General features: G+C 38.3%; 3 protein-coding genes across 7 annotated transcripts in view; 1 reads left to right on the forward strand and 2 right to left on the reverse strand.

The window, feature by feature from the left end:
- Positions 1-554: 554 nt before the first annotated feature.
- Positions 555-3,385, reverse strand: LOC1278649 (chondroitin sulfate glucuronyltransferase). The gene has a single exon (XM_061641024.1). It carries the CDS (start codon positions 3,273-3,275, stop codon positions 858-860), a length of 2,418 nt encoding a protein of 805 aa, XP_061497008.1. The 5' UTR covers positions 3,276-3,385; the 3' UTR covers positions 555-857.
- A 4,643-nt stretch (positions 3,386-8,028) lies between these two features.
- Positions 8,029-10,028, forward strand: LOC1278650 (glycosaminoglycan xylosylkinase homolog). 2 transcript variants are annotated; one of them, XM_318250.5, is made up of 4 exons: positions 8,040-8,536; positions 8,895-9,252; positions 9,323-9,728; positions 9,817-10,028. In XM_318250.5, exons 1-4 carry the CDS (start codon positions 8,180-8,182, stop codon positions 10,016-10,018), a joined length of 1,323 nt encoding a protein of 440 aa, XP_318250.3. In that variant the 5' UTR covers positions 8,040-8,179; the 3' UTR covers positions 10,019-10,028. The 2 variants fall into 2 exon arrangements, with proteins under 2 accessions (XP_061496961.1, XP_318250.3); XM_061640977.1 differs by having other exon boundaries at positions 8,029-8,536; positions 9,323-10,028.
- A 6,004-nt stretch (positions 10,029-16,032) lies between these two features.
- The window catches only part of LOC133391040 (uncharacterized), a 35,407-nt gene continuing 32,275 nt past the window's right edge, over positions 16,033-19,164 (reverse strand). For 3 of the 4 annotated variants that reach the window (XM_061640949.1, XM_061640937.1, XM_061640960.1), the window contains 4 exons: positions 18,999-19,070; positions 17,015-18,541; positions 16,611-16,921; positions 16,033-16,535 (listed from right to left, as the gene is read on the reverse strand). The gene's annotated coding sequence lies outside the window, so the exon portion shown is untranslated. The remainder of the gene's footprint in view (positions 16,536-16,610; positions 16,922-17,014; positions 18,542-18,998; positions 19,071-19,164) is intronic. The other variant, XM_061640943.1, reaches the window with a different exon arrangement.

Below are 19,164 nucleotides of genomic sequence, written 5' to 3' on the forward strand. Positions count from 1 at the left end.
TCGTTTAATTATACTGCTCGATTTTTTCCCCGTGTTTGCCTATATGCGATATCGAGCAGTTGTTAACTGTTTTGACGATCGTTTATTTTAACAGGAATGAACAACAAATGAACTCGGTTAAACTAAAATGAACTTTAAATGACTGTTAAAAATAGTTCATTTATTCGCGATGCCGGCTATTGGCTTGCCATGGTTCAGAAATTTCACCGTGTCTCCAAACTACGGCCCTCGGGACGCTTGCGGCCCGCGATGACTGGGTAAAGGTTAAATTAAATAGCTGTCTTTTCTGACTAATCAATCAAAAAAATTTTTTTTTACTTCTCTAACTAAATTAAAATCAAAATCAAAGCGAAAATCAAGATTCAATAAAAATAAAGCTGCAGAAATTTGATACATTTTGTTAATATGTTCTTATTAAAACGAGATTTGAACTTCCACTTATTTTAAAGGTAGCGTCAAAATGGCCCTCAACAACGTTGATTGTGAAGCAATGCGGCCCGCGAACTGAAAAATTTGGAGACCCCTTCAATAAAAGATAAATTGAAACATCTACATTAATACTTACGACATATTTGTCTATCAATTTTTATTCATCAGCCTTGATCTTTCTTACAACCATGCCTGTTTCCTCTCGGTTCCTGACACTTGTCAATCCATTCCCTTTAACAAAGAAGCATAATATGATAATATATCTTTGATGGCCTTTACGCGTGTATAACGAACGGTAACAAAATTGGAAAGAGGTTAAGACAACTCTACACCTATTCTGCAAAATTAATTATACAAACACATGAGTGAAATATTGGTCCCATTTCGAGTAGGCTATCTACTTTTCTGATTTCAGAAAAATGGTGTCTCTAAACAAATTCATGGCTTCCGAACTGTTTACTGTATTGCACAAACACTTCTCCGATTTGCTTTTTTGATGCAACTTTTATACACTTATTTTTCTCCTTTTGTTTGGAGCATCGGAATTCTGAAATTTGTTTACCAGAATGATCTTTTGATAAAGAATTAATTACACTTCGCCCAAAACGAAGATTTGGTTCAATAGCTCTTAAGACGTGCATCTTATTGTTACTTTGAGTGAAAAGATCAACTATGTTTGAAATCGTAGGGTTGCTATAGTGAGAAGAGATAGTTGAAATAAAATTTAGAATATCCTTATCATTTCGAACAATTGGGAGCAATGCTTCGAGTTTTTTACGAGCAAGTACGTAATCATTGCTGTAGAATGAAACAACATCATAATTATCATGATCAAAATAACCACTGCTCTGACCTACATCACAGTTCTCGCAGAGTTTGCATAAACCAGTCCACTCACAAGGATACATCATGAACCCAATAGGACTAAATATTTGAAAACCTTGAATCGTATTCATTCGGACACGGTTTAGAAAATCAGGACGAAATGATGCAGAATTGGTGCAAACAATGACCAAACTTTCCAATCCAATCTTACGCAGCGCCAAATCAACAGCGACAAAATTCATAAGCGTTTGTGGAACATTGAGTGAGCTCGAGAAACGATTGCTATTGTTGAATGTAATACTTTCATCTATTGGCAAACGGATTGATACCCATGCAACCCTTGATCCATCCTGTTTATGTTTCTCTGTGAGGGCTAAAGCAATATTTTTTAGAGGAAGAAATACATCTTGATCTCCTTTACTAGGGGTTTCCGCACGATAAAAGAATATGAGCATGAGAAAAGTATTATCCTGGCTTTCCATGCAAGTTTTTTCGTAGAGTTCCATAAACTGCTCCGCTTCTAGGATTTGACTCTCAAATACGGGTAAAAGTAAAGCTACACGAGTACTTTCAGTCACATATGGGGATGGGATTATTTCTATCAAGCTAATAGGTTTAATCACTTCAAAACTCTTTTGCACCATTGTCCTACGTTTTCTGTCATAGAAATTAAGCAATAGCCGATAATCCATCCCTCGCACGGTATCAAAACGTTTGTAAGCTGTGTGTATTCCTCGAAACTCTGCATCCGGATGGGTTCGAATAGCATGTAAAATAGTTTTATTCAACACATTACGGATGTCTTCCTCATCGATTGCTGATAGACGCTTTACGTTCACTTCAGATTGCCACATAAATGAGTGCGTTGTATTGAGAGTTACCCATGGAACAACGTCGTGTCGTGATTCTGGGGGGTTCGATTTTGGAACCCCTAGCGGCCATCGAACTTCGAGAATGTCGTTAGACAGCGTTCTATTGGATAGTTGCATTGCATCATTTTGCAACAGTCGCTTCACGATTGTATTTTGTTTCAAATGGACGCGTGAATAGTATGCATGCAGCAGATAGAAGTCGTCCATGGAGGTGATAGGGTATACCATGGCTGCCTTGTTAAACGCTTCTTGTTCTGCAATCAAATGGAAGTCGCGATAGATTTTGTAACCTGCAATGTTATAACTCATAATATCGACACCTTGCCACGATTGATGACAGGTTTTAATTTTAGCCGAATATTTTACACACTTTCCTATGTTGACGCTGTGATAATTTGAAACTGCGTTCCGTACACACCAATCCAAATTTGCCCTGACTTTCCGTATAAGACCGCTGCTCAATATAATCCCCGCGTTCAAATCGCAGTACTGATTTTGGTTAGATTCGTTGATGTTTTCATCTTGATCCGTAACATAACCGATATTAGTACCGATGTAAACGTCCAGAGTAACGCTAAGGTGTTGCAGTTGTCCCCGTACCATACGAGCATTTACATATGTTGTATCTGTGAGCAGCAAGAAGAAGTCGTATTCATCTAGGTAATTGTCAGCAAGGTACTTGAGCATATGGAATGGACGTAGATGTTCACGAGTATCAGTAAATCCTACGATATTTTTCAAGTTAAACGAAGACTTGACATTATCGGCGTGAATGAAGAACTTAATTTTATCCACTAGATGTGCAGCAGTTCGGTTTATCGCAGTGGCAATAGTTTCCACATTTTCCGACGTAGTCAGCACACCTACGAAGAGTTTCTCTCTAATACCAAGTTCGGAATAATAGTATCGTGGACGAATGATGTTTTTAACCACCTTCTTAGCCATCATGGGTTTCTGTTCCAAATTCAGTTGCGGCTCAAATTCACCGTCGCGTAATAGCACAAATGCATTTTCCGAACTTTCAGTCACGTCAGGACATTCTGCTCCAAATTCCGTAGTTTCTTGCGGTGAATAAAAACTAAAGAGAAAGCCACACAAGAGCCCAAGAACTAGGTAGTGGTTACGATTCAGGTTGATATTTTTTCCCATTTTCTCTTAAATTCAAACGATATTGGTTAGCTACACTTGTCCGTACGGTAAACAAACCATATTAATGAAGACTTGTTCTAATCAAGATGTTTTGATATCACTAGGTGAAGCAAATTAACATAAGGTAACATTTAAGGCGCCGCTCTGGCACCAATCGAACGAGACAAACAGACACGACTCTGTTCGATAGGTGCTCTGTCAGCTGTTCGATGTTTTAAAGACCTGTCATGATGCACAGCAATACGCCTATCTTTTCATTTTGAAAATGAAGCATTTTCATAGCTCAAATGAACTTCCATCTACAGGGGAAAGATTCAACAAATAATTTCCTTATAACTCACATCAATAATGTTATAAAAATCACTCAAATTTAAAATTTAAAAATGTAAACAAACGTCCATGCCAAAACACATACAGGCGGTCCCCGAGATACACGGTTAATGGGGACCGAAAACGGCCGCAAAATACCGCGTATCTCGAATTTCCGCGTAAGGCGAATCTCGTGATTTTGAGCAAAAATATCTCTAATTTTCGTGTAATTTTGCAAGTAGGAGGCGGTTTTAGTCACTTCATGAATTATTTGATATGATTCTGACTGAATATAACTGTTTTAAACCTTTTGAAATAGTTTTTAACATTCGATCAAAACGGAAATTATTTGGCAATTTACAATTGATGTGTCAAATCAGTACAATTTGCTCAAAGAACTGTCAAAATTAGAAAACCGCGTATCTCCGAATCCGCGTATAAGAGGTACCGTGTATCTCGGGGACCGCCTGTACAGTACATACACATTGCATTAATATTAACACGTTTCAAACCTGTAAATTACATGTTATAATTATTTTTTTAAACATAACAACCATTAATGATAGCTCTTTTAAAAGTTTTGCATGTAATTTTAAGAAAAAAAGAGACACATTACGAACCCAAGCTTGAAAATGTCCCGAATTACATTCCATCTACGGTAGCTTTGAAGCGTTTGACAGTCATCAACTGACGAGGCGCTCTAGCAGCAATCGAACACGACGTCGAACATCAAGGTGGATTTAAAAATATCAGGTGGTGGACTCTAGTGCATTTTGACAATTCGTCACTTGACGTAAGGTCCCCAGGATTCAAACTTTGTTTACATTAATTAAATTTGTTCATATAATTTATCTACCCCATTTTTCGAATAAATATTCTTTAAAAATATATTTTGGACTTTGTGAGTGCTTATTTAACATTGAAACATACATTAAAGTGTGTTATTTTTTGTTATTCTGTGAATTTATTCTAGAATTCTTTGTGTTTTCGACATTTTTGATAATAAAAATTAAGCAATCATTATTTTTTTTCAATTTTTACATTAATTCCTCATTATCTACGAGCCGCATGGACAATTTACTTCAGATAAGAACTCATGCTAGCATGATTTTAAATTTCGTGCTTAAACAAATCATCAAATCTTTTGTTAATATATTACGTTTTTTCGATAAAATCAATAGACAAACTAAAATGCACATAATAACAAAGAAATCTGTTATATTTTCTAAGCTTTGTGTGCGGAAACCAATGGTCAACGGTTGTAAAATGACGTAAAGTCCCTCAACTATGGCGACCCCCCAAAGACCCTAATCCACCACCTGATATTTTTAATCCACCTTGGTCGAACATGAAAAATGTATGGGATTTGACATGTTCGATTTGTTTAATATCAAACCTGTGGTATGTGTTGTAAGAGCTTGGCATGATTCCGCTCCTTGCTAGAGCGCACACATACAAAATGGACAGAAACCAGATCGTGTATAGGCGAAAGGCCATGAGAGTGACAAAATGCTGACAAATTTATCAAAACATGAGCTGTTGTCACTTTTTTGAGCTTTTGTCAAAATTTTGTAACCTGAAGCAGCAAGGAAATAAAGTAGACAAAAGTTGAAAAAAAGTGCCAAACGCGCAAAAGCGTAAACAAATAACTATTTGGCGCAGTTCTGACCCATTGCAATGATAAAAATGCTAAAATGCATGATTCTAATTGAGTTATGTACCTATTTCTCACTTCTTAAACAAAATATCGATGATATTTAGATGTTGGAGCTTTTTGTCGTTCTTATCAATGTTTGTTGGTGCTGCCACGAGAAAAGCTCATTTTTGCAGTTGACAAGCATGTTTCACAAAGTTTAAATATTTTTTAACATTTTGTCACCTCCCTGGCCACGCGCTATATGTTACAGCAAATTACCCACCACAAAATCGAACATGTCAAATCCCATATATTTTTCATGTTCCACGTCGTGTTCGAATGCTGCTAAGGCAGCGCTCTAGCAGCAATCGAACATGACTGCTAAGGCAGCGCTCTAGCAGCAATCGAACATGAAAAATATATGGGATTTGACATGTTCGATTTGATAACCAACAAATCGAACATGTCAAATCCCATATATTTTTCATGTTCGATGTCGTGTTCGATTGCTGCTAGAGCGCCGGGTAAAGCGCTGCCTGACATGGTGGAACCGATATTTGTCTTGTCTGTTTGTTTGTGTCTGACAAAGCACATCCATATCCCAGTCAAACAAATCGGACTTAATTTACCCCTATCTCACCGCTAAGGGCGGTGGCAACGCTCATCGGATGCGATTTTATCGGTCGAGATTTATATGGGATTTGACAGATAACGTCGGACGTGCGATTTCGTCGTCCGACGTTATCTGTCAAATCCCATACAAAAATTTGACAGGCCGTCCGATAAAATCGCATGCGAAAAAGCAATGCCACCGCCCTAGGGCCCGTGGCAACGCTAATCGGAAGCGATTTATATGGGATTTGACAGATAACGTCGGACGACGAAATCGCACGGAAGCGATTTATATGGGATTTGACAGATAACGTCGGACGACGAAATCGCACGTCCGACGTTATCTGTCAAATCCCATATAAATCTCGTCCGATAAAATCGCATCCGATGAGCGTTGCCACTGCCCTAAGGGCGGTTATTTTATGCTCTTTTTGGGTAAAAGTAAGGCTCAGCCCTCTACGTTACATTGGAGAAGCGTTACATCCCTTAAAATATTCCCAGGCAGCATTTTTATTACAGTTTTGTCATCCAGGCGACCGACCAGTGTACATTATTTTAATAAAAAATACTTTAAATTGCGATAAAAAAATTGCTTTAAGATGAATCGATTTCGACGAGATTTAATTTTTAAATAACGAGTAAATCAAAAGTTCAATATTTTTCATTGTTCCATTATGATTTATGAAAAATAGTCTGAAAGAAAGAAGTTCATAAACATCCCAAAAGCTTTCAATTGGAGTAACATTTCCTATGATTAGAAAATATAAAATATTAAAAATATTTACAAATAAATTGTATATATGAAATATAATTATAACCTATTCAATCTATTGTTCCGGCCATTTTGAACAAATATTACATTAGGTGCGAGGGCTCTTTTTTAAAGTAAGGATAATGAAGTTAATAAATATTTGTATGTATTTCATTATCCTGCTTTATCAATAGCTGGGAAAATAAATAAATAATCATTTTTTATAAGTAACCCTTTCTTATGTATAATATTTTTATTGTTTATAATACTTGAAGTTATTCCCAAACAGCCAGCTCGTACTTTATTGCTGATTTAGGGCTGTTTAACGAAAAATCGTTCCGATGTCGTACTTTGTGGCTGATTATGATATAGACGGTACTTTGCGGAACTATGGAGCATTTTAACAGGCACATGGTACTCTTTGGAACTTTGCGGCTGATTAACACTATGTGTAGGGCTCATGATGGAACTTTCAGGCTTGTTAAGAACGTGTACCGAACTTGGTGGAACTTCATAGCTTTTCAATGCATGACATCGGTACAAGGTGGGTCTTGTCGAAATGTCAAAGACAGACGCCGCCAATCATCTCATTGCAGCTGTACAAGTTAGATTAGTTCTTTGAAGAAGGGATTTTGAAGGAATTGATTGTGATCGTACAGTAAATTGTGATACGTTTCGTGTAATTTATGAATATTAAGGATTTAAAAATATACACATGTACACAAACAAAACAAATCCTGTTGTTTATTTCATCGATGACGCTTGCTTGAAAATAAAACACAAAGAAAAATAATCCCCGGCACCGTAGCTTATGGAAGCTGCTTAGGCGCTATTTAGAAGGACCGCCTGGAACTTTGATGCTGTTTATCTACTGCAAAAGGCGAATTAGAGCAGCGATCTTTAGCGTGCCAAAATGAGCTGCTTAATCAATTCTGGCTATTTGGGTTACAACTCTGATTGCTGTTGAAAATGATGGCCTAATAGTAATGCTATAATTTATTTATACTCATGAAGTATCATTGAGTTTTATCTTTATTAGCGATTGCCGTTCTTTTTATGATTGTTCAAAAATTATTTCTTTGCTAATAATCATGTAAAAATAAGCAACAATAGACATGATAAGCTATTAATTTGCTCATCCACGGCGGTTAAAACAGGTGTTCAAAAATGCTGCTTGGGTTGGTGATAAACAGGCGTTACGCGTAACGCTAGCGTAACGTAGAGGGCTGAGCCTTACTTTTACCAAAAAACTTTAATACAAAACTCTGTGGCGATATATTTCAACCCTCGAACCGGTAGTGTAAACTTTTTTTCCATAGGAATCCGCTATACGCGAAAACTCGAGATACGCTATTGCGCTCGGTCGCGTACGATAGCGTATATTGCATAAAAACTGTATATCGGGGAATACCTGTATATGGGTTTGTTCGAATCGGATGTCGTGTTCTATTTGTGCCAGAGCGCCGTCTTATATGTTTAAGCTGTCGTTTAGAATCAGTGTCAATGCAGAATTGTTGGTAAACACAAAAACAAAACTACAGAGAACACAAGGTTTAGCATCTGGAATAGGAATTACAATCATTCAATGAAAATCAGATGACAAATTTTAGTTTTTACAACCTCGTTTTATTGTTGTGTCTGTCATTTGTAATCTATTATAGTCTCAATATATATTTGTTCAATGATCTACAATCGACTGTTTCAAAAAGTGATTTCAGTTTGGCAGAACATCATGCATTATCGAAGCAGGTCACCAAAGGAAACTCTTTTTCCAAGAATACGACTTCAAACAGTCTCCTTTCAGTACACAAGGCAATCGTCGTTAAATCGAAGATATTGAAATCAGTTTTCCGGAACAAAAATCCCAAGTACATCGCCATCAAACAGAAGCTACTTAGTTGTTTTTTTCCTAAAACATATAATTCGAGCAGCGTATGGAAGATCGCAAACTCGGTATACTTACTTTCTGAAATTTTATCAGTATATATATATATATATATATATATATATATATATATATATATATATATATATATATATATATATATATATATATATATATATATATTATAATTATATATATTATATATACATATTTATTTATTTATTTATATATATATATATATATACATATATATATATATATATATATATATATATATATATATATATATATATATATATATATATATATATATATATATATATATATATATATATATATATATATCCTTATACATACATACATACCTTATATACATTATTATACATTATACATACCTTATACATACAATTCTCTATCCTCTGCCAGTGGCCAAATGCAAATATAGTTTTCCCATCCACGGATAAACTAATCGGAGCAGTTATAAATGCATTGACGACGGATTCTATCTATAGCATGAAAAATTCTCGAAGAGGAACGCAATTAAAGCTGGTATTGGAGCTTACCAACTCGCAATTAGTACTTTTTAAGCCAAGTTGGTATTCGCGTGACGAAATTATGAATGGCTCTGTATACTCAGGAAAAGACAGACATAACTCGGAAATAGTTAGCTTTCATCTTGCAGCCATTCTTAATCTTCGATACACACCGATAGCAGCTGGACGCCGAATTTCTTTGCGCGATAGTCTTAAATATGCAGATGCCGAGCTGCAACAAACAATGCCAGGTATAATATGAATATTTATATACGTAATGCTTTATCATTTAAATGTTCTTATCTTTCATGTTTCTTCAAGTGGTTAATAATCTTCAGTGCGTGTATGGTGTTTGTCATTTTTGTAAAAGCGATGAAATTGTATGTGATGATCAGCAAAATGGAACGCTTGAAGGAGCTGTTCTATTCACCATTCCGGGGAAAATTATCAAGTATAGATCCCCGTGGCAGCGCACGTACAAAGAACAATTGAAGGCTGAATGGGAAAAAAATGACAACTACTGTGCGCTCATCAGCAAAAAACTGAATTTTGATGTTCTTTTAGATCTAATAGATGCAGCCATATTTGATTTTCTAATACAAAATGGTGATAGACATCATTACGAAACGCGCGAAAATCGGGTTTTATTGCTGGACAATGGAAAAGGGTTTGGTAATCCATTTGTTGATCATATAGATATACTTGCACCTTTATATCAATGTTGTTAGTAGGTATCAGTTGTGCAAAAATTTCTCCAATGAGGTACAAATTTGAAAAAAACTATTGAAACTTACATTTATTTCCTTTCATTGTAGTATCCGACGCACAACTTGGGAGAGGTTACTAATATTTTCTGGAGGAGCACTAAGTGAAACTTTGGAAGAATTAAACAAGCTGGACAGTTTATATCCTCTCCTAAACAAAAACCACTATGTTGCTATTGAAAGACGACTTCTTTATATTTACAGCACGGTTGAGTTATGTAGAGAAAAGTTTGGCAATAAAACTTTGAAATAGTTTTACTCAACACTTCCATTTTTTATAGGTGGATTATCGTTCAGCTTTCTTTTACCCGTCTTGTGTACGACCAAAAAACTTTACGTAATCGTACAACCGCCTACCCGGGTAGGCCGTACAATTTGTATGGAAGAATGATGTTTTTCGTGATTAAAAGAGTATATCTTTTGAATTTGTTGTAAGATTTGAATGAAAACTGTCTTATAGATTCATAATAATGCGAACGAGCAAACCTCCGGACTCATCGAATCCGAGTCCGGATCAGTCACTCTGGATCACTCCGGATCACTCCGGATCACCCCGGATCAGTCCGGAACAATCCAGATCACTCCGGATCAATCTGGATTACTACGGATCAGTCTGGATTAGTATTGGGAATTTCGTTTTAATAAAGGAACGGAACGTGAACCTGAGGTGCAAAAGAACCGACCCAGAGCTTAGAAGCCAAACTGTCATCCGGAGGGGGGGGGGGGGGAATTTTGCTACTTGTTACAGGATATGAAAAGGCGTTTCTTCAATCTGAAATCATATCTGACACCAAATCTAAATGGGTTCAACCTATGCCCAGTAAGCTACCAGCTGTACCAGCTGTGCTATTATAAAGCATGCACATATTATCTAGCATTTTTTAAACTTTTTAGATGCGACGACCATTTTCGGTCAAAGCCTTCCTGTACCACTAATAGGCTTGGCTATCAGTAACTTATTAAAGCCCATAGCGTATGGGGGCACAGCGCACCTAAAGCACAGCGTATGGGGGCACGATCCATTCGAGGCTTTTACCCATGCCGATGTTATTGAGTGGTACGAGTTGACGATTGTATCACGAGATTGACTAATTATTTGAATTTCACTTACTATTTAAAACAGTTTTTTTTTCACATAAATCGTTTACAAGATTACGGCACTCAAATGGTTGTCGAATGGAATAGAATGATTCTAATCGAATGACCAAATATTAGAATCATGCCGAGTGCCAAGATCAAGTGGATATCGTGGCATAAAAAATAAATACATTTTATTTTTCGTTGTTCATACTCGCATATTATAATATATCTTTTCCAACGCTTTCTGCCATAAGAGTACAGATTTTAATTTTATAATAGTTATTTGTCTAGTTAAGACAAGCTAAATTATAACAAAAACTATAATAGATGTTACAAATTGCACGATAATACCAAATGCAACACCATTTTTGGTTTCGCTTATCACGATTTTTATAAACGATACGCGACGAAGTGCGATGAATATTCCTGTGAGCATGGGAGAGTGCACAGGCAACACATACTGTGTACGAGAAAGAGTGAACAGTTATCTTGCATGCAGCAAGCAACATCCGGACAAAGCCGGTTTTTTCAAAGAACGGAACGCACGAACGTTAGCACCTTGCTAACAATATTGAAGCGGCAAAGATTGGAACGGAACGGAGTGAACGGAAAGAACGAATTGAACGGAACGGAATGAACGGAATGAACGGAAAGAACGAAATAAACGGAACGGAATGAACGGATTAAACGGAATGGAACGGAATGAACGGAAAGAACGGAATGAACGGAACGGAACGATTTTGTATAAAGGATCGGAACGGAACGGCCTACATAAAGAACGGAACTTTTTTACTACGTTCGAACCGGAACGGCCAACACTAGTCTGGATCAGTCCGAATTAGTCCGGATCACTCTGGATCACTTCGGATCAGTCCGGATCAGTTCGAATGAGTCTGAATGTCTACGAACACGTCTACGGGCCTGCCCACGCCCGAATGCAGAGCCGATGGCATACGATTCTAACTTTATCATTAACATGAGAGGGACGGAGCTTATACCCCGAACGTACCCGAAAGGTATGCATGCTTCACTCATCAGGATCTAAAGGCAAGGACAAGGCAAAAGAGACATAGAAAAGTTACACGGCTACACATGCCCTCTAGACGCGTTGTTTATGCGTTTCGCTCGGTATCACAGCGGCATACGGCAGGTAAGCAGTACAAATGCTGCTACCTGATACGCACACATGTTTATCGAATACAACTATTCGGTTCGGCTCGGTAAACTTCACGACCCATCTGGACTCATCTAGACTAATCCAGACTCATTCAGACTCATCCAGACTCATTCGGACTCATTCAGACTCATACGGACTGATCCAGACTCATTCGGACTGATCCGGACTGATCCAAAGTGATCCAGAGTGATCCGGACTGATCCGGACTCATTTGAACTGATCCGGAGTAATCCAGATTGATCTGAAGTGATCTGGAGTGATCCGGACTGATCCGGACTGATCCAGTCTGATCCGGACTGATCCAGTCTGATCCGGACTGATCCGGAGTGGTCCGAAGTGATCCGGAGTGATCAGGAGTGATCTGGAGTGATCTGGAGTGATCCGGAGTTCAATCCGGTTGTGATCCGGAGTCGGAGTCATATTTTGCGCACCGGAGTCGGAGTTTATCCATGACTCCTCTCCGGATTACCCATCACTACTCCAGAGCTGTTGGTGTGGATTCGGCTCTGGAGCCGTGGATGCCATTGGTGCGCTCCAAAACACCCATTCCTATTCGGCAGTAACACTATGAAAAAAGTATGAATGAGTGTGTTAACCCAAATAGCCAGAATTGCTTAAGCAGCTCATTTTGGCACGCTAAAGATCGCTGCTCTAATTCGCCTTTTGCAGTAGATAAACAGCATCAAAGTACTATGTGGGTCTTTCCAACAGCGCCTAAGCAGCTTCCTTATGCCACGATGCCAGGGATTATTTTTCTTTGTATTTTATTTTCAAGCAAGCGTCATTGATGAAATAAACAACAAGATTTGTTTCGTTTAAACACATCCCAGGCGCCACAAATTAAGCTTAAACGACTGTAAAATTGAATAGCCATAGAAAAAAAATGAAAGCTCCACAGCTTCATTGGTTTGATCAATAGATGGCGTATTAAAACTGATAATTATATTGCTATCCTTTTCTTGCAATGTGTTTCGACAAGTTTCATCTTATCATGACCTATATAGCCTTCTATCTTTCTGAGCAAAAATCGATATGAATGGTCGTGTGGTCAGATACTTGGGTATCAACCCCAAGCGCCACAGATTAAGCTTAAACGACTGGAAAATTGAATATCCATATAAAAAAAAATGAAAGCTCCACAGCTTCATTGGTTTGATCAATAGATGGCGTATTAAAACTAATCATTATATTGCTATCTTTTTCTTCCAATGTGTTTCTGCAAGTTTCATCTTATCATGACCTATATAGCCTTCTAACTTTCCGAGCAAAAATATATATAAATGGTCGTGTGGTCAGATACGTGGGTATCTACACCAACGACCATTACTCAAATCTCACTTGCTTCAGTGCTGATGGTTTCCATTGGAGTTTAGTATTTAAACAATTGTATCGCCGTTCTAGTTCTAGCGATGCATAACTTCAAAGCGAAACCATACAACAGTACAGAGGAAATGAGAAAGCTCTCCTCCAAGCGATGAAGCTCAACTGGTTGGGGTATCCCACCAACAGATAGCGCCACCAGCTTTTTTGCTAGTTTTAGAATGCATGAGTCGTTTGCCGTCTGCTAAACGAAGTCTGTCTATATTCCGTTTAGGTAGAGAACTTGAGTCGTTTAGAAGCCGTTTAGTGGTCGTTTAGTGGATTTGTGGCACTTGGGATATGTATATTTTTAAATCCTTTGTATTGATGAATTACACAAAATTTTACACAATTTACTGATAATTCACAATCACTTCACTCAATATTCAGCCGTACCGGCGAATTCGTTCGACGAGAAACATTCGTCGCTCATGAGTGGACAGGATTGTACCACTAGGTGGGCCAGTACAAAATCTATACGGTTTTCTGATTTTTGATCTAGAGGGCTATGAAATGAGTGAAAATGAGCGTCGCGGCGAACGTTCCCAGGAACGAACGAGTTCGCCGGTATGGCTGATTCATTCTTCAATTGACGAATCTAATTTGTTCAGCAGCAATGAGATTATTGCCGGCGTCCGTCTTTGACACTTTAACAAGAGCCACCTTGTACCGATGTCATGCATTAAAAAGCTATAAAGTTCCACCAAGTTCAGTACCCTTTCTTAACAAGCCTTCAAGTTCCATCATGAACCCTACACATAGTGCTAATCAGCCACAAAGTTCCAAAGAGTACCATGTGCCTGTTAAAAAGCTCCATAGTTCCGTAAAGTACCGTCTATCTCTTAATCAGCCACAAAGTACGACATCGGAACGATTTTTCGTTAAACAGTCCTGTTGGAATTATCAATTTCCTGTATATATATAAATAGAACTCAAATATAATTAAGTCAGTCTTGATCTGAGCTCCAAACGGAACAGACGTGTCTCTCCTTTAATTCAATAAGCCCTAAATCAGCTATAACGTACGAGCGTGCTATTTGGGATCTGTTAACCAATTATATTTCTTTGCCTGTAGTGGTTGGTATCATTTTAAAAGAGATGATTTCAGTGTTAATTTCAAAATATTGTTACACAACATGCAAAAAAAATTAACTGTACACAATTGTAATAAAACATTCGAAAGAAAAGAAAAAGACATAAGCACCCTCTCAAAACAAGCGGCAAGGCCGGTTGGGGTGTTGGAGTTACAGCACATTTTTGATTGAAAAAAATATTGGGGCCCTTCACGATTCTAGTCAGTTTTTTGTATGGAGTTTGACAGTTGGAGGCTGAAATCATGTAAACACTGCATACAAAACTGCACACAAAACTAGCCTGCAATTTTCAGTCTAGATCAAGGATAATGTATTTAGAAGGTTGATTTTTATCGCTTTTGCTGGGCGACATTGTGGGGGACATCTGTCACTCTCTGCATACAAATTTCATTACCCCGCACCAGCCCTCCCCGATTTTTATACCGGAGCCCCCGGAAGAGAAATGTCAAGTCGAGAAATGTCATTTTGCTCTAAACAACTTCACCTTGTCATTTATAACACCTTGGTCTAGATTATTCTAACCTCAAAGCTAGAATTAGATTCGAGTACCTGCTCGAAAAATGGCACAACAAGGTGGTGTTTACATTCATCCCAACCCGCAGTGCGAATGACAGCGATTTGCGAGGGCGCGCGAGGGCTCGCACGCCATACAAGTTCACTGCTCCAGAGCCCTCGCATTAAAGAGCTTGCGAGCCTTGGAAGTGTCATATGAGCGAGACAGCTGTATGTCAAGTGTATGGCTATCTCTTTCTGGCAAGAAAAAAGCTCCAAAATGCAACGGTGTTGGTGGACAAAATTTAAATGGCCAAAAATTTTGACCACACACACTCTCTCTCCCGGTGCCTTCCCCTGTCCTCTCTTCCTTCAGGCCCCTTCCTCTTATTTGCGCGCGCCGCTCGCTTGTGTGCGATAGCTCATCAGCTGGTACTGGTATATGGTAGGGTTGTAGTTGTATCTTGAATTGGCGATTGGTACATATATATGTAGTGTATTTGGTTTTACCTGTGACCTTGACGATGCGAGAGCCGATCAATTCTGGTGTTGAAGCAATATTTGTGCTATGCTGGTGGTTGCCGTTCCGTGCCGTTTCTGATGTGGCCATTTGATCGCCATGTCGATTAACGGTTATGAAGCCAATTTCAAACGAGCGAGATGATTCTCCTCTCTTAACTCTTTCCGTAACCGTATTTTTTCTTCTAATTCCCTTTAATTATTCTCCTTAGTTTTCTATTACTCTCTTTTTTTTTTTTTGTTAAGTTTATGATAGTCTCTACGCTTTACTCTTGTTTTTTTTTCTTTTCTTTTTTGCTAGGTCAAGACTAGGTTAGTTAGGCTTAGTTTTTCATGAATTATTTTGTTTATTTGTTAGCATTAAATTAGTTTTAAGTCTATTATATTTAGCCTTGATGGCGGATATTGTATTAAATAAATGAAATGAAATGAAATGAAATGAAATGAAATATCCAGACAAAATCAACTAGTGAACGTGCATAGGAACCTTCTTACAAACTAAATATATGTCATCATGTTTATTCCCCCTTTAAAAATGCGTAGTGATTTATGAGAATATAATCTAGATTTATTTATCTTAAATGATGTGTAAAAGCCGCACATACGAGTGGAGGCCCTAAGCAGTCACACAAATGTTGGCTTGGTTTAAGCGTCTAGCAGGGAAATATTCTAAACTAAAGAAGGATTTAGTAGCATTTTAACTTGCGAGCGGGGGATGGGTTCCTTTTTTGGGGCCCCTCAAGACCACGGGGCCCGACGCGGCCGCTTAGTTTGCTTAGCGCTTATTCCGCCGCTTGACACACACGGGCATGTCAAAACACTTAACTTAAAATTATGCATATCGATTTATGCCTTAAAGCGTACCTAAGTCTAATGTTAACCCACTTGCGCACATCTACACGACATCACCATAACAGTGTTATCTTGTTAATTCAAATATTTAATGGTAACACTTTGACGGTCGCGCACACCACTGAACACTAACAACATCTTAGGCCGTTGGGAATGAATGGCCTATACGGGGTCCGTCAGTAGCCTGTTCGATACACCTGAAGAAAGATAAAACATTTGGTTTAGAGACAACAGATCTAGATGTAGCGATTGTGCATCTAGAAGGAACTCACTCGTGGGGTTTTTTTCTCCTGCCAGGACCGCAATCAGTATTTGACCACAATCAGTAGTGCGGTCGGTTCGGTCCGGTTGCTGCTGCAGCTATTGTGAGGCAGAGGATAATGATCCGAAGGGTTGAATTCCTGCCCCGAACGTTGTTAACGAGCGTGCTCGACACCGTCTGGCGGCGCAATCGGGGCACCCGGTGCCGGCTGGGCCTCTAGCGTGTTGTGCTGGTAGAGCCCGACACGTCGCCGTACAGCTTCCGGAGGATCTTCTTGAACGGTTCCTCGTAAGCCCACGTTCCAGGATAGAGGAAAATTGGCTGCAAAAAAGGAATAAACACCGTGATTAGCATCCAAATCCCTAGCTTCACCAAACAATCTTCTTCTTCTTTCGTGGCCCACTTACAACTTACCGTATCATACACAATCATACACAGCGCACAGTCGCAAACACCTGCCGCAGGCCCATATCGTTTCTGCATTATATCTGCAAGTTAAAAGAGGCCATATTATATTAAAATAATGTTTCTTTATCATGATAATCGCTGGATAACACTTACCCGTTGTCTTATGCTGTGTTGTTCATCACACCACTTTCCGACGCCGGTACATATGCGTACCGCTTCCGACGGAGCCAGCACGCATTGAGCAGGACTTCTACCACTTACTTTAGCTAAAATGGCACTTACTTATGTAAAATTAAGAACTTAATTATTAAAAAACTTACCAAAATTGATCAGCCAACAACACTATTTACGTTTTTTTACACACACAACTTGACTTCTACAGTGACAGCAGCCGCATAGCACCAACACAACGAAAGGTGTCAGGCGAGGAGTCAGACGATCTTAGGCGAGGGGTAGGAAGGAGATCGGTGGTGAGGGACGTGAAAGCTCAGCTCGACAGAATCGCTATAGGAGGAAGCGAGGCAACTAGACTAGACTAGAGAAATTAGAGCGAGAGGTACCTCACCAACCCTCGCATTGTTTGCCCGGTAAGGTGCCATCCCATTCAATCAAAGTGTATGTAGTCCAGGTGGTCTCATAGCATGTTTTTATAACCATATAGGAATATCACTTTTTGACAGGATGGGTGAAATTTTTTGTTCAAACAAGCTTTCTGGAAGCTTGACGAATACTCAAAACACTCTTAAAATCTTCATTCAGAAGCAGAAGCGATATAAATCAGCCTTCTAAATTCATACACCTTAGGATAAGCCCACCTGCATATTATACTCTCTTAGATAGCTGCTCGAAAACTGCTATACCCCACTCGACAAACAAGTGCTCGAAATTGCATACAACTCCCTAATTTTGTGTCACCGAACCCTGGGATATGAAAAACTGAGGACGTTTTTGTTCGGACTGAGGGTAAAGTTAGGGGATATGAGAACAGGCTTTTGCGAGTGTGTACACGCGCCGACCTTGATATAAATGTATTGGTGAGGTACGAGGGTATTTATGTATGTAGTTGTGATATCAATTTTCTTTCGGCGCCAAATGAAATGTCACGTTTGAATTCAAAGAATTTAAGAGATTGTATTGTTCACTAGTTTCACTTCGTGTAGAGCTTCTCATTGTTTGACAAAAAAAGCTTAACTGGTCGATATAGATTTGCATACACAAGGTAAAACAATACTCATAGGAAACGTTTAAATACTCTATGAAACTATATAAAACGAACTTTTTTAGATGGAGGACAAAAACAACAACGTGCCAGTACCAACTGATTTGGCAAAAGAATGCATGATGTTACGCCGAATGGTAGCTCAGCTAAAGGTCCAGAACGATGTGATGAACAACAAGCTCGATGTTCTGACCGGGATGATGCAACAACTGTTGGCGAATCAAAACACCTGTTTGAGCCCCACGGATAAAACCCCTTCGCCAACCTTTTGCACTGTAGAGACAATTGAGGAGATGAATGCTCTGGAGGAGAAGCTGAAAAAAAAGAGTACCTAGATGAATTTGTGCAATGGGTGAAACTAAATATTGCAGAGGGCGATTTTAAACAACGTGCTTGTAACGCTCTTCATTTAATCCTAGGGCCTAACATTTTACTGCAATGTTCGTGGACAGGAAGAGCAAAAGTAGGAGATAAAATACCTTTGTGTAAATATAAAAATATAGTACTAGTTATTCAAGAATTAGGAGGAAATTGTTCGGATAAGATATTAAAAGATTGGATGCAGCTTAAATTAAATCATAGTGATAATTTAAAACGAAACAAATTCATAAATAAGTCTAGTCGCCATAAGCCGAGATCAAGTAGTGTGTAAATAGTAGAAGATAAGTAGATTATAGTTCTTAAAATTAGTGGAAGCTCTGTTATAATCTAGATGAACTATTTAATTAGAATTGGATTATCAAAAAAGAATTCAAATGAAATAATACTCACTTATTAGAGTTGTGTAAATGCATTATACAGAATTACGAAATTAATCCTTTCTATGAGCAATGTTCCAAAGAGCTGTAAAAAAGTGATAAGATTGCATTATTACTGAATATAGTAATTGAAATGTATCAATAAAGAAATGAAGAAATGAAACAATAAATGTTAACTT

Source organism: Anopheles gambiae, chromosome X (assembly GCF_943734735.2).
Source record: "Anopheles gambiae chromosome X, idAnoGambNW_F1_1, whole genome shotgun sequence".
NCBI classification, from domain to species: Eukaryota; Metazoa; Arthropoda; class Insecta; order Diptera; family Culicidae; genus Anopheles; species Anopheles gambiae.